The 15,473-nt window shown below is 37.8% G+C and overlaps 1 protein-coding gene across 7 annotated transcripts in view; it reads left to right on the forward strand.

Moving 5' to 3' along the window:
* jef (major facilitator superfamily domain-containing protein 6 jef) overlaps positions 1 to 15,473 on the forward strand; it is an 89,150-nt gene that overhangs the window by 18,625 nt on the left and 55,052 nt on the right. For 3 of the 7 annotated variants that reach the window (XM_067102431.1, XM_067102433.1, XM_067102435.1), the window contains exons 2-3: positions 11,606 to 11,750; positions 13,397 to 13,693. In XM_067102431.1, the coding sequence (XP_066958532.1) occupies positions 11,606 to 11,750; positions 13,397 to 13,693 (442 nt within the window). Of the gene's footprint in view, positions 1 to 11,335; positions 11,431 to 11,605; positions 11,751 to 13,396; positions 13,694 to 15,473 lie in introns of those variants that run through there. The other 4 variants (XM_067102432.1, XM_067102434.1, XM_067102437.1 and 1 more) reach the window with 2 other exon arrangements.

Raw genomic sequence — 15,473 nt, forward strand, 5'->3', positions numbered from 1 at the left:
CAGTGGTCTGGTTAAACAAAGGTATGCTCTTTTTTTTTGTCCTATTGTGTATGTTGAAGTTCAAAGGTACACTCGGGCCAAACTGGAATTCAGGAGTATAGTTGTTAAACATCTCGACAATTTTAAGTTGTCAGTTTTGTTCAAAACAAAAGTGAACACCAGTGGCATATAGTGTAACACTCTTTATGCAGTTGTGATCATATCCCACCCAAAATACTTGGCCGAAATTTCGGGCACACGTCGTCACGTTTCAGATTTATCTGTATCAGTAATATTGAAGTCATAAGTATTTGGGGGTTTACCTATCTAGGAAGAATGTGCATACGTCTACAACAGCCAACCTTAAGTTGTAAGGAATACAGAGACACTGTCTTAAAATAATCCAGTATTTAGGGAAACTAGTATACCTTATTTGTGAAGTTAATGGGAGTAGAAATGTCTTTAGTAGCATAAAACAGACCTATGGACTAGTCGTACTTGTTTTATAGAGTGCACGGTACTCCAGAAAAGGCAGGCATTTACATCGACAGAAATTGTGTTACTTTAAAGTTCATTTTATTGTGACGATGGATGAAGCCAGAGATTTGTCATCATTATCAACAACATTAAGTGGAATGTTATCCGTCATTTATCAGAAGTTGAAGCCTTTAGGTAACATATTGGTCTTCCGTTGCTTCCTATGTTTAACCTCATTACAGTATTTTCTGTGTGTTTCATGGTGGTTGCTTATTCCAAGTATTCGTTTATCTTCAATTTCTCCTGAGATGACCGCAAGAAGTTCATTTTCTCTTCGTCGTTCCCTTTCTTTCTATCTTTCTTTTACTTAAAGGTGTATTGTCGATGATTGTTCGTCGCCTTTTCTCCCCTCCCGTACCTGGTAAACATTTCTTTGTGTTACTCTTTGAGCAGTCATTCCAGAGCACTTGTACGGCGTCACATCTTTCAGATCCACATTATTGGTATTATGCTCAGACAGTGAATGTTTAGAGTGAAAGGCGGCAAACTTTTGATGATATAATTGATAATATCTTTCGGAAAATAATTGCGACTCGTGCTCCAACTCTTTAATAACAGTTAGTGCATTTCAAATTCATCTTTAGTGTTAGTCATTTTGCACCGGGTTGTCCAGGCAGTCTTTACCTGTTTCGATTTTTATGCTTTCTGGTCCACATTTTCCAACAATTACAAATAGGTAGGCTACGCTTTCTCTCTTTTTTCTTACTTTTGTTATTTATTACCAGCAACTCCCGGCACATGTAATTGTGTATTTTATTATTAGATAAATGGAGGATACACGCGCACACATTTAACACAGCACTTCTCGAGCAGTATAGTTCACTATACCATCGTAGAAGCGTAAACTTCAAATTCCAGTTATGTGCTTAAAAGCATTTTAAGACTTTTCTCTTCAAGCCTTACATTAAAAGCCAACAGTTATGCCATTTAAATCATAAAATCGCCATCTCCGAAAAAGACGCGACACCTGCGCCCAGTGTATCGACTCTCTTGACGTTAGTGTCAGCTGACTCGTTGAGGAATTCATTTCATTCATCGCTTTAATGTTTGGCCAGAGGTTGCAGAGGCAGCTTTCCCCACTTTCATTTATTCATCATCCCTCTTTTCCAAATATCAGGATAGTTTACCCTTTTACAATGGGGTCTTTTCTCTCTCTTTCGTTCGAACGGAGTCTGACCATAGAAGTTTATTCCTAGAGTTTAAAATTCTCTTTAATACTGTAGTGGTTGTGATGTGTAGTACTACAGCTACTTTTATAATATTCCGTGGCACGATATAACTCATTTGAATTGTGGATTTTAATATTCTTAAGAAAAGCATAAAAGATTCCACCAGCATGTCCTCTTACATCAAACAGCTACTTAGCTTACACTTCTTATTAGGTGTTGAAGGGACTTCCAGAAGCGTTATGTTGCCAAATGGATTTTGCCGTAGTCCCAGTGCATCTTTAGTGAGGAACAGAGGATCAATGGTCGTCCGTGATGCATCTGAGGGCAAGCTGGGATCAAAGTGCACTTTTTTTCTATATCTGATGTTGTGGACAGGCTGCCGTCAATTTCATTCACTCTCCGAACTGTTTTTGCTTTAGTCTATGCGGATGACCTTTGATCCAACTTTTTAACCATTTCCGTAACCCAAGTTCTCTCTCTCTCTCTCTCTCTCTCTCTCTCTCTCTCTCTCTCTCTCTCTCTCTCTCTCTCTCTCTCTCTCTCACACACACACACACACGCGCGTGTACTGCCGTTTTATAATCCTTTTGTTTTGTATATATTTGTTTTCAGAAAAAATTGCTTCAGTCGATGTATTGCTTAACTTAAATCATTTTAGCGTTGAAATTGACGGAGTAAAAGAACGTGGAATGCTTTAATATAATGTTTTTCAGTTTATAAGAGCGAATTTCACCCCACTAATTAACACCGCATGAACTTTGTATATAGCCTAAGTTTCTTATTTCCATCGACTTTTACCTTGACTGAGGAGGGAAAGTTTTAAGGGAATTGTGAGTCATTATTAGCCACCAAAAGCCAACAGTGCACCTCATGTGGTGCGCTTTAGGCATTACTTAAAGGTCTTTGCAGCGTCCCCTCGGCCCTAGTTGCAACTTTCATTCCTTTTACTGTACCTCCGTTCTTATTCTCTTTCTTCAGTCTGACTTTCCATCCTCTTTAACAATTGCTTCATAGTGCAACTGCGAGGTTTTCCTTCAGTTGCACCTTTCAAACCTTCTTCCTGTCAATTTCCATTTCAGCGCTGAATTACCTCAGAGGTCCCAGCACTTGGCATTTGGCCTAAATTCTATATTCTGTTTTATTATAGACTGAAAAAGGGCTATTATATCAGGCACCACCAGAGTTCCTGTGTGAAAGATGTATGAAATTAATGTTAATAAGCACAGTTTCACTAATAATGAATACCAGAGAAAAATTAATTTCTTGTTACCCAGTATAATGATAAAACTACTTGAACAGTTAATTAAATTCCATTTTATGGCGCAGGATATTTCAGTTGCCAGTTCCGGCCTCCATCATGGTCAGTTACAATTACGGCTGGTAACTGCTTATTACTCTGCTAATGCTTAGGTATGATTTAACTTTCTGTGTGAGGAGAACGTTTGTGCAGCCCTGAAAACTGATTTATTGTTACCAAATAGGTAAAAATGTCAGTAGCAAAGAAATTTTTTTTTTTTTTATAAGAATACCAAATACCAATCAGAATGCGAGTCCGGTAGGGGGCTAGCGCCGTCAGTGCACCTCGTGTGGTGCAAGGTAGGCTTTACTTGAGGTCCTTTGAAGCGTCTCTTCGGCCTGTAGCTGCAACCCCTTTCATTCCTTTTACTGTACTTTCTCCAGTTAAATTTTCTTTCTTCCATATGACTTTCCACCCTCTCCTAACAGTTGTTTCATAGTGCAGCTGCGAAGTTACACCTGTTACACCTTTCTACTCTCAATTTCCCTTTCAGCGCTGAATGACCTCGTAGGTCCCAGCGCTTGGCCTTTGGCCTAAATTCTGTATTCTAATCCTATTCTAATCAGAATGCGACAATATAATTTTGGGATGGTATAGAAGAATAACCATTTTAAAACGACCTTGAGTTAAGTTGTTGAATGACAGTAAATCTGTATTTTTTTTTTTTATTGAATTGTTATGAGTAAAAGTCCAAGATGGTTTTACGCAGTATCCTCAGGCTGAGTTTTGAGAGAAGATATACATGTCATTTTCATGTTCTTGCAAAATTAATTCTTATGACTAAAATTCCACCCTTAGAGAGGATGATGTTCCTGAAAGACATTGGGAAGTAATTTGGCGACAAAGACAATAAGACTGCCAGAATTTTAAAAAGGAAACTATCGAAAAAGGAAAAATTATCGGCGTACCGAGAATAAGTCAGAAAAATTGAGAACTGCAGTTTTCTGAGATGCCAGTTTTGGTCCGTGAGGATTTATAAGGGAGTAATACGGCTTTCAGATGGAGAAATTGATTCTAAAGTAGACGATGGACGAAGAGAAAAGAAAGTCTAATGCAGACGCGCTAGAAGGGTACACCAATCACTTGGTTTGTGTGGCCACGCAAAGCCTTGTTTCGTTCCTCAGTAAACATTTGGTCCCATATGGGGATAGTTAGCGTAGCGGGGGTAGTGTCGTCAGTGCACCTCACGCGGTGCATTGTAGGCACTACTTTAAGTTCTTTGCAGCGTCCCTTCGGTCCGTAGCTGCAATCCCTTTCATTCTTTTTACTGTACCTCTTCCAGTCATATTCTCTTTCTCTCTCTCCTAACCATTTTTTTCGTTATGCAAGTGAGAGGTTTTCCTCCTGGTACACCTTTCAAACCTGTCTATTCTCAATTTCCCTTTCAGTGCTGAATGACCTCATAGGCCCCAGCACTTGGTCTTTGGGATAAATTCTATATTGCATTCCATTCCATGGGGATAGTATCGCCAGTGCACCTCATTTGGTGTACTGTTGGCATTACTGAAGGGTGTTTGCAGCACCCCTTCAGCCCCTAGCTTTATCCACGTTTTAGCCTTTTACTTTACCTCCATCCCGGCTTCCTTTCTTCAGTTCTTCTGTCTTGTCCAACCTCTCTAACTATTACTTCTTGGTGCTACTGTGAGGTTGTCTTCGAGTTTCACCTTGAGATGCTTGTACTTCATCACGTTTATCTTTTGAATCTCTTTATCATGCTGTCAAAAACGCTCCAACGCCCGCTTCTTACTGCCATAAGCACTGATTGGCCCCAACCCTGATTTCATGAGTCATTCATTTTTACAAGTTTACTGGAAGAAGAGGGTTAATATGTTGTGGGAAGTTATGGGATGGTAAATCACGTTTGATGGCTCATTGTCAGTCTGTTAAGGAAATGAAGTTGTTTCAAGACTGTTGAAATGGAACAGAACACATTCCTGCATTTGTTTGTGTCTGCTCGATCTGATTACTCAAGTGGAGTTTGTGAGAACTTGTAATCTTAGACGGATGTGAACTGATGCTCGTATTTCAGTGTTCCTAAACTTTGGGGAGGCCTGTAAAAATGCTGTAAATGTACATTATATATATATATATATGTATATATACACGTGTGTGTGTATATATTAAATATATATATATATATATATATATATATATATATATATATATATATATATATATATATATATATATATATATATATATATATATACACATACACACTGTATACACACACACACACCGTGTTTACAGGCCTCCCAAAATTTAGAACACTAAAATATGAGCATTAGTTCATATCTGTTAGAAGTAGCCTAATATATATATATATATATATATATATATATATATATATATATATATATATATATATATATATATATATCTTAGACTACATGCTAACAGATTTGAACTGATGCTTATATGTATATATATATATATATATATATATATATGTATGTATGTATGTATGTATGTTTATACGTATGTATATATACACACGTAAATACATAATATATATATATATGTATGTATATACGTGTATATATACATACGTATATACATACATATATATATATATATATATATATATATATATATATGTATGTATATATACACACGTATATACATATATATATAATCAGAAAGCTACAAACGTCCTTTAATATCCAATTCACTCTACCTCGGAAGTAATATATTTTCATATATGTTACGAAGGGGAATTTTTGTTGATAATAAGTCCACCGTCCCGTGGGATCGAACCAGCGACGGACGAGGAATCAGGACTACAGTGACACACTAACCAGTCGGCCACAAGAGAGGTATATAAGTGAATACCATCTCCCATCAACCCACCCGTCGAACTCAGGTGTTTTTATGCTTTGGACGATATCCACCCACCTCTGCCATGTTGACCGTGTAGTGCGTTTGTCGACGTAGCCATATTATGACTATTTATCACATCACCGTGATTCATATACAATCAGAAAGCTACAAACGTCCTTTAATATCCAATTCACTCTACCTCGGAAGTAATATATTTTCATATATGTTACCGAAGGGGAATTTTAAGTTGATAATAAGTCCACCGTCCCGTGGGATCGAACCAGCGACGGACGAATCAGGACTACAGTGACACACTAACCAGTCGGCCACAAGAGAGGTATATAAGTGAATACCATCTCCCATCAACCCACCCATCGAACTCAGGTGTTTTGCGTTTGGAGACGATATCCACCCACCTCTGCCATGTTGACCGTGGTAGTGCGTTTGTCGCACGTAGCCATATTATGACTATTTATCACATCACCGTGATTCATATACAATCAGAAAGCTACAAACGTCCTTTAATATCCAATTCACTCTACCTCGGAAGTAATATATTTTTTTCATATATGTTACCGAAGGAATTTTAAGTTGATAATAAGTCCACCGTCCCGTGGATCGAACCAGCGACGGACGAGGAATCAGGACTACAGTGACACACTAACCAGTCGGCCACAAGAGAGGTATATAAGTGAATACCATCTCCCATCAACCCACCCGTCGAACTCAGGTGTTTTGGCGCTTGGAGACGATATCCACCCACCTCTGCCATGTTGACCGTAGTGCGTTTGTCGACGTAGCCATATTATGACTATTTATCACATCACCGTGATTCATATACAATCAGAAAGCTACAAACGTCCTTAATATCCAATTCACTTACCTCGGAAGTAATATATTTTCATATATGTTACCAAGGGGAATTTAAGTTGATAATAAGTCCACCGTCCCGCGGGGATCGAACCAGCGACGGACGAGGAATCAGGACTACAGTGACACACTAACCAGTCGGCCACAAGAGAGGGTATATATGAATACCATCTCCCATCAACCCACCCGCCGAACTCAGGTGTTTTATGCTTGGAGACGATATCCACCCACCTCTGCCATGTTGACCGTAGTGCGTTTGTCGCACGAGCCATATTATGACTATTTATCACATCACCGTGATTCATATACAATCAGAAAGCTACAAACGTCCTTTAATATCCAATTCACTCTACCTCGGAAGTAATATATTTTCATATGTTACCAAGGGGAATTTTTAGTTGATAATAAGTCCACCGGCCCCGTGGGGATCGAACCAGCGACGGACGAGGAATCAGGACTACAGTGACACACTAACCAGTCGGCCACAAGAGAGGTATATAAGTGAATACCATCTCCCATCAACCCACCCGTCGAACTCAGGTGTTTTGGCGCTTTGAGACGATATCCACCCACCTCTGCCATGTTGACCGTAGTGCGCTTGTCGCACGTAGCCATATTATGACTATTTATCACATCACCGTGATTCATATACAATCAGAAAGCTACAAACGTCCTATAATATCCACCACTCTACCGGAAGTAATATATTTTCATATATGTTACCGAAGGGGAATTTTTAAGTTGATAATAAGTCCACCGTCCCAGTGGGATCGAACCAGCGACGGACGAGGAATCAGGACTACAGTGACACACTAACCAGTCGGCCACAAGAGAGGTATAAAGTGAATACCATCTCCCATCAACCCACCCGTCCGAACTCAGGTGTTTTGCGTTTGGAGACGATATCCACCCACCTCTGCCATGTTGACCGTGGTAGTGCGTTTGTCGACGAGCCATATTATGACTATTTATCACATCACCGTGATTCATATACAATCAGAAAGCTACAAACGTCCTTTAATATCCAATTCACTCTACCTCGGAAGTAATATATTTTCATATATGTTACCAAGGGGAATTTTAAGTTGATAATAAGTCCACCGTCCCGTGGGGATCAACCAGCGACGGACGAGGAATCAGGACTACAGTGACACACTAACCAGTCGGCCACAAGAGAGGTATATAAGTGAATACCATCTCCCATCAACCCACCCGTCGAACTCAGGTGTTTTGCGCTTGGAGACGATATCCACCCACCTCTGCCATGTTGACCGTAGTAGTGCTTGTCGCACGTAGCCATATTATGACTATTTATCACATCACCGTGATTCATATACAATCAGAAAGCTACAAACGTCCTTTAATATCCAATTCACTTACCTCGGAAGTAATATATTTTCATATATGTTACCGAAGGGGAATTTTAAGTTGATAATAAGTCCACCGTCCCCGTGGGATCGAAACCAGCGACGGACGAGGAATCAGGACTACAGTGACACACTAACCAGTCGGACACAAGAGAGGTATATAAGTGAATACCATCTCCCATCAACCCACCCGTCGAACTCAGGTGTTTTGCGCTTGGAGACGATATCCACCCACCTCTGCCATGTTGACCGTGGTAGTGCGTTTGTCGCACGTAGCCATATTATGACTATTTATCACATCACCGTGATTCATATACAATCAGAAAGCTACAAACGTCCTTTAATATCCAATTCACTCTACCGGAAGTAATATATTTTCATATATGTTACCGAAGGGAATTTTTAAGTTGATAATAAGTCCACCGCCCCGTGGGATCGAACCAGCGAGGACGAGAAATCAGGACTACAGTGACACACTAACCAGTCGGCCACAAGAGAGGTATATAAGTGAATACCATCTCCCATCAACCCACCCGTCGAACTCAGGTGTTTTGCGTTTGGGAGACGATATCCACCCACCTCTGCCATGTTGACCGTGTAGTGCGTTTGTCGCACGTAGCCATATTATGACTATTTATCACATCACCGTGATTCATATACAATCAGAAAGCTACAAACGTCCTTTAATATCCACTTCACTCTACCTCGGAAGTAATATATTTTCATATATGTTACCGAAGGGAATTTTAAGTTGATAATAAGTCCACCGTCCCGTGGGATCGAACCAGCGACGGACGAGGAATCAGGACTACAGTGACACACTAACCAGTCGGCCACAAGAGAGGTATATAAGTGAATACCATCTCCCATCAACCCACCCGTCGAACTCAGGTGTTTTGCGTTTGGAGACGATATCCACCCACCTCTGCCATGTTGACCGTATAGTGCGTTTGTCGCACGTAGCCATATTATGACTATTTATCACATCACCGTGATTCATATACAGTCAGAAAGCTACAAACGTCCTTTAATATCCAATTCACTCTACCTCGGAAGTAATATATTTTCATATATGTTACCGAAGGGGAATTTTTAAGTTGATAATAAGTCCACCGTCCCGTGGGATCGAACCAGCGACGGACGAGGAATCAGGACTACAGTGACACACTAACCAGTCGGCCACAAGAGAGGTATATAAGTGAATACCATCTCCCATCAACCCACCCGCCGAACTCAGGTGTTTTATGCGTTTGGAGACGATATCCACCCACCTCTGCCATGTTGACCGTAGTGCGTTTGTCGCACGTAGCCATATTATGACTATTTATCACATCACCGTGGTTCATATACAATCAGAAAGCTACAAACGTCCTTTAATATCCAATTCACTCTACCTCGGAAGTAATATATTTTCATATATGTTACCGAAGGAAATTTTAAGTTGATAATAAGTCCACCGTCCCCGTGGATTGAACCAGCGACGGACGAGGAATCAGGACTACAGTGACACACTAACCAGTCGGCCACAAGAGAGGTATATAAGTGAATACCATCTCCCATCAACCCACCCGTCGAACTCAGGTGTTTTGCGTTTGGAGACGATATCCACCCACCTCTGCCATGTTGACCGTGTAGTGCGTTTGTCGCACGTAGCCATATTATGACTATTTATCACATCACCGTGATTCATATACAATCAGAAAGCTACAAACGTCCTTTAATATCCAATTCACTCTACCTCGGAAGTAATATATTTTCATATATGTTACCGAAGGGGAATTTTAAGTTGATAATAAGTCCACCGTCCCGTGGATCGAACCAGCGACGGACGAGGAATCAGGACTACAGTGACACACAACCAGTCGGCCAAGAGAGGTGCGGTGGACTTATTATCAACTTAAATTCCCTTCGGTAACATATATGAAAATATATTACTTCCGGAGGTAGAGTGAATTGGATATTAAAGGACGTTTGTAGCTTTCTGATTGTATATGAATCACGGTGATGTGATAAATAGTCACATATATATATATATATATATATATATATGAATCTTAGACTATTTACTAACAGATATGAACTAATGCTCGTATTTTAGTGTTCCTAAATTTTGGGGAGGCCTGTAAAGACGGTGTGTGTGTGTGTATACAGTATATATACTGTATATATATATATATATATATATATATATATATATATATATATATATATATATATATAATGTATATTTTACGTATGTGTGTGTGTGTGTGTGTATACTCTCTTTAGGAAGACCGCGCTTGGCGTTTGGGCTCATGTCGAATCAATCATGTAGAAGGACGCTCCCAAACTTTTAGTGGAACCAAACAGTAAAAAGACTTAACCCCCCAGAATATCAAATATTTTTGAATAAAAAAGGCTTTAGACCAAAAAATAATTTTTTTTATTTTTACTCATAATACCCAAAGTGTTTGTAGAAATGCTCAGATATCTCTTAGTTTCCGCAAAGAATCCTATTTCATGTAAGCTATATCCGTAAATTAGTTTCGCCAAAACTTTTAAAATGACCAACAGGAGTTCCCTTTGGAGCAGACGAGGTGGCTTTTAAGCACTGATTACTTCTACAACCATCCAGATGTAACCATTGGGAATAAGACTCTTCCATTAATATCACATATCTGTGTTTGTGTGTTTATATATATATATATATATATATATATATATATATATATATATATATATATATATATATTATTTATATATATGTATGTATATATATATATATATATATATATATATATATATATATATATATATATATATATTTATTTATATATATGTATATATATATATATATATATATATATATATATATATATATATATATATATATATATATATATATATATATATATATATATGTGTGTGTGTGTGTGTGTGTGTGTGTGTATATTTTTTTTCTGTTTTGAAGGAGAATAAGCTTGATGTTTGTGATTATGTGATTTATGAATGCAAGAGTTAATTTGTTCATAAACTGAATCTTCTTTATCGGCGCTCTTCAGTTCTGATTAGTACAGACATTACAATGCAATCAGCATTATTGACTGAAGAGTTTACAAATATACATAACTTTGTTATGGTTGAATATATAAGGTCAGTAACTGTCAATATAAATTTTTTGTATTATGCTGATGGAGACAGAGGAATATCAAGTAATAAAGAAGGAAGAATGGGTCTGAATATTTTTGTTTTTCCTTAGCATAATACACTTCATTGCCTTGTTTGATTGCGTCACCGCTGTTCAGGGTTAATGGGGCACATAAAGTACTTTGAAATGAGGCTCGCTGTAGATAACCGTGGTATTTGTGACGGCATTACGTTATAATATATGAAAACGGCTACACCGTATTAAGTAAGTAAGAATTTTACCCTTATAGGTTAAATATATATTGAGCGTCTTTTCTTTTGTGAGGGCCTTTCAGCTTTTTGGAATGTTAAACAGTGTAACTATTATGAATTATCTATGATTTTTAAAATAGCACCGAATGCTCTCGAGCAGAACCTAGAGTTAATGGCGTCTTTTTTAGATTTCAGAAAGGCAAGATGATGTTGCTGTGCGCTGTGGGTGCATGGATTGTATTCACACTGTCCCTGGGGTTTGTGCAGCCTCCTGCAACTGCCTGCGTTTTGTTCAATGGAACCCACCACATTCTTACAACCCCCTACACTTCCGTGAGTACCGTTTTGGAACCTCTTCATTGAATCCTAAGGAACTCTAGGGATACCAATGTATAATTTGCAAATCACGTAGTATATTTCTGTAAATTGCAGTCTACAAACTTGCTACGTTAGGCTGTTATATCTTAATGAAAGAATTATCAATAAGAATATTTAATCAGGATCCACGATCAATGGTAGTATTTTTTTTTAGTCACGACATTCCATGCTTAGAGATTTATGTCTTCGTAGTTTTTTCATGTATTTCAAGAATCTTTCTGATGTTTATCAGTGACCGGAGACTTCCCTTCCCCACTTTATGATGAGCGGACTAGTATTCACATACTTTCATTGCTTGTGAAATTTGTAGCTACTTTCGTTGTATCATTGAGACTTAATCCAGTTAGTAACTGATATTCATATAGGCCAAAGGCACTTTTGAAAAGTAAGCAGCAAATTCTTTTGCATCTTTTGAGCTCTTCTCATTTATTTATTCGTTTTTAAAGCCGAATAGATGTTAGGTGTTTGTGCATATCCTCGTAAAGATACCCCCTGCTTCGTTTTATTTTATTTTTTTCTACTTGCCGGACGCTTCATCAATCAATTTAGTCACATTTATCCATTCACTTATTAACTATAGCTTACTCAGGTTTGTGAAAATATTCATCTACTTTATTCATTCACTCTGTGCTTACCCATTCACTGATTTATATGGAAACATTTTCATATACTCTTCCTTCATTTATTCACTCACTAAGTTCTTGTTTCTTTCGTTGATATAATTATTTATTCATTCACTCAGTCGCTCGTAAATTCATTTCTTACTTTATTGGTTTACCCTTTCTTTAGCTCATATTTTTCCAGTTTTCGAAACGATGAGCGTATGCTCACATACATTGAGTTTATTTACTTAGAGATAATTCAGCCAACATCTCTCTCCACGTTACTGAACTCTGATCAGAGCCGTGTGCATATAAACCATTCATTCGCGTACCATTTCATTACTAAGAAATGATTGATTTATTAATTGGGAATATGCAGAGATATTAAAGAATCTCTAATTATCTCATTTTGCTTCCTTCGTCAGTGAACGTTTTGGTGAAATGTCCTTTCTGAAGTGTTGTTCCTGAAAACGAACCATCTTCGGTATCTGTCCATTCTGAGCTGTTATTCCAGATGAAATCTTGATTTCATGGGGCATCACTTGTAATCGTTTTGACCTCACCATCCGTTAAACTACCCTCACCGGTGTTTTTCCTGTGTGGAGGTATCGTAGCATCACTGTCCAGCTGTAATGCTAAAATTAGATACTCTGTGTCTTACTTTCGTTCTTGACTATTTATTTAGCCCTCATGGTCGTTAAAGTTTTAATAACAGATTAATAATTTCCCGGTACTCCACAGTGCCCCACTTTTTTGTTGACAATTGATTGCATCCCTATGTAATCAGAAAATGCTTTAGGAAACTTTTTCTAGAAATGTTATCTCTCTCTTTTCTTGAGTTCGACTTTCTTCCCAAGTACTTGAATGTGAGTAACTGATGCGATTATGGTACCAGCCGTTTCACCATACTCGAAGGATTGATTTTACGTGGGGCGTTCCAGCTTTTGATTTTAGGAATGTAGGTAGCATGTCCTATAATTTGTGTCATTTTTTCTCCAGCAGTCCTCCAAGAAAAAGCGAAGTTATGACCCCAGCTCTTATTTCCTGAATGTAGAAGATGAAGGCGAACCTGAGATCCTTCCTACACCACTGGCAGAGCAGCAGCCCACTGTCATAACTCTTGCACCATTCTTCTACCACAAGCGATCAGTCGAACCACGGGATGACTTTGAAAGACTTTTGAACGATGGACAAGTTCCCCTAATGTCAACTCGACCGCTGTGGAGGAGCAAACGAGACACGCCCTTGCCGAAAGATCATGTCATTGGAAAGTCCCCTCATGTCGTCCATTATACGGTAAGTTGATTTAGAAGTGAACCTTAAGAAATGCTTGAATGAAAGTAAAGTGAAAGGGTTAGAACTGTTGCAGTCTTGTTTTTTAAAACAAACTGTGAAGAGAATATATTTCTATATTTTTGTGTATAGATGGCTCCCCATGCTGTTAGTGCTAGGCAAAGTCGTAAGAATTAAATAACTTTTGAATGTTTCATGATTTTAAAAAAATTGGTTCATACTGCAGAAGATGATTTGCAAACTTGTTTTAGGTTATTGTATTATCTTTGTTACAGCATTTGATAAAGAATATCTTAACATTATCATCCCGATACCGAGAGTTTTGATATTTGTATTTATGAAGTTTAATTTGAGCTAAATGTTACATATAATATAGATCTGAAATAGGAACTTTTTGGCATTTGAAGATATGTGTGAGTGAGAGAAACATAGATAACGTATTTTTCTTGCGATTTTTCCAATACATTAAAGGGGACACCTTACTGGGAAAGTATTCATATACTATGTGCCATAGCATATGAGTACCTTCCCAGCATTGTAACACAGATCAGTGTAATGAAAATCCTACCGACAAATGCAAGATCTATTGGAGTTGAATGACAGGCTTGAAAAAAGAAACGCACCTCAACGGTCGCTTGGTGCCTTCTGCCATCACTGAGGAGGAGCGAGTTTGTTTACAATCTGCATGTGAAACATTCTATCTGGGGATTTTGCAACTCTGGGCATGGAGAATCTAGCATATGTTTGCTGTAGTTTCCAATGTTAGGTTTTTTCGCGAATCAGGACTGTGAAGATCATCTTATAATCCATACAAACATCTTTTTAGACTAGAGGCCATTTTCTTCTTTTCTTTTGACTCTCTCAGCTCAGCTGATCAGACACCGAACATATACTTTATTCCCAACACCTCTTTGAAGGTTCTTTCTCAAATAGCAGTAAATAAATAAAGAACTGACAAAGTCTAACGAATTATTCTCCAAATGAAAGAATAACTCTTATAGAAATTAAAACTTACTTCTAATAATAATTATTAGGAGCTGCCCATTTTCCAGCACCTTCTTATAAATAATTACAACTGCTAACATGTTATGACAGTTATATCATTTTAAAGGAAGAAAAAGTTCAGCAAGTTGTTTTTATTACTGGAATCGTCCCCATATTTTGTCAGTTCTGTGAATTCTTTTATGCACATTATTTTTCTACCTATGAGTATGTGAGGTGGTTTGATGAATGTATTAATTGACATTATTTCGTTTAATTAAATGCCAGCATTTGTTGTTTGCTTTAGTCAAACCAAAGACCTTTTACTGTTTTTTTCTTGTGCATTTGAATAATAAAAATGACATTGAAGACAATGAGGAACACTCACGTTCTTTGTCCTCACCAATAATGATAATAATGATGATGATGAGGATGATTATAAGAATAAGAAAGTTTTTTGTCAAACTTCTGTTGTGTGCTTTTCCTCAGAGTAGTTTTGTTGAGAGGATTCTGTCCAGACTAATGAATTGCCGCTCTGGACAAGTAATTATTCCAGTTGAATGACTGTCAGTTCTACCCAGTCCCTTTATGAGGCTGGAAGAGATTAAAGCTTTAATTCCAGTTAGTTCATTAGTAGTGGTCGAAATAACAAATTTATCAAGCATATATTTCGTAGAAATATTTAAAATAGATATGTATGTCAGTATAGTCCACAAGAGAAAATAAAATAAAACACTCTAATAGCTCGATAATTTCGCCTTCCACCAGGCCTCTTCAAGAGCTTTATTATAACTAAACAGAA

Source organism: Macrobrachium rosenbergii, chromosome 59, assembly GCF_040412425.1.
Source record: "Macrobrachium rosenbergii isolate ZJJX-2024 chromosome 59, ASM4041242v1, whole genome shotgun sequence".
NCBI lineage: Eukaryota > Metazoa > Arthropoda > Malacostraca > Decapoda > Palaemonidae > Macrobrachium > Macrobrachium rosenbergii.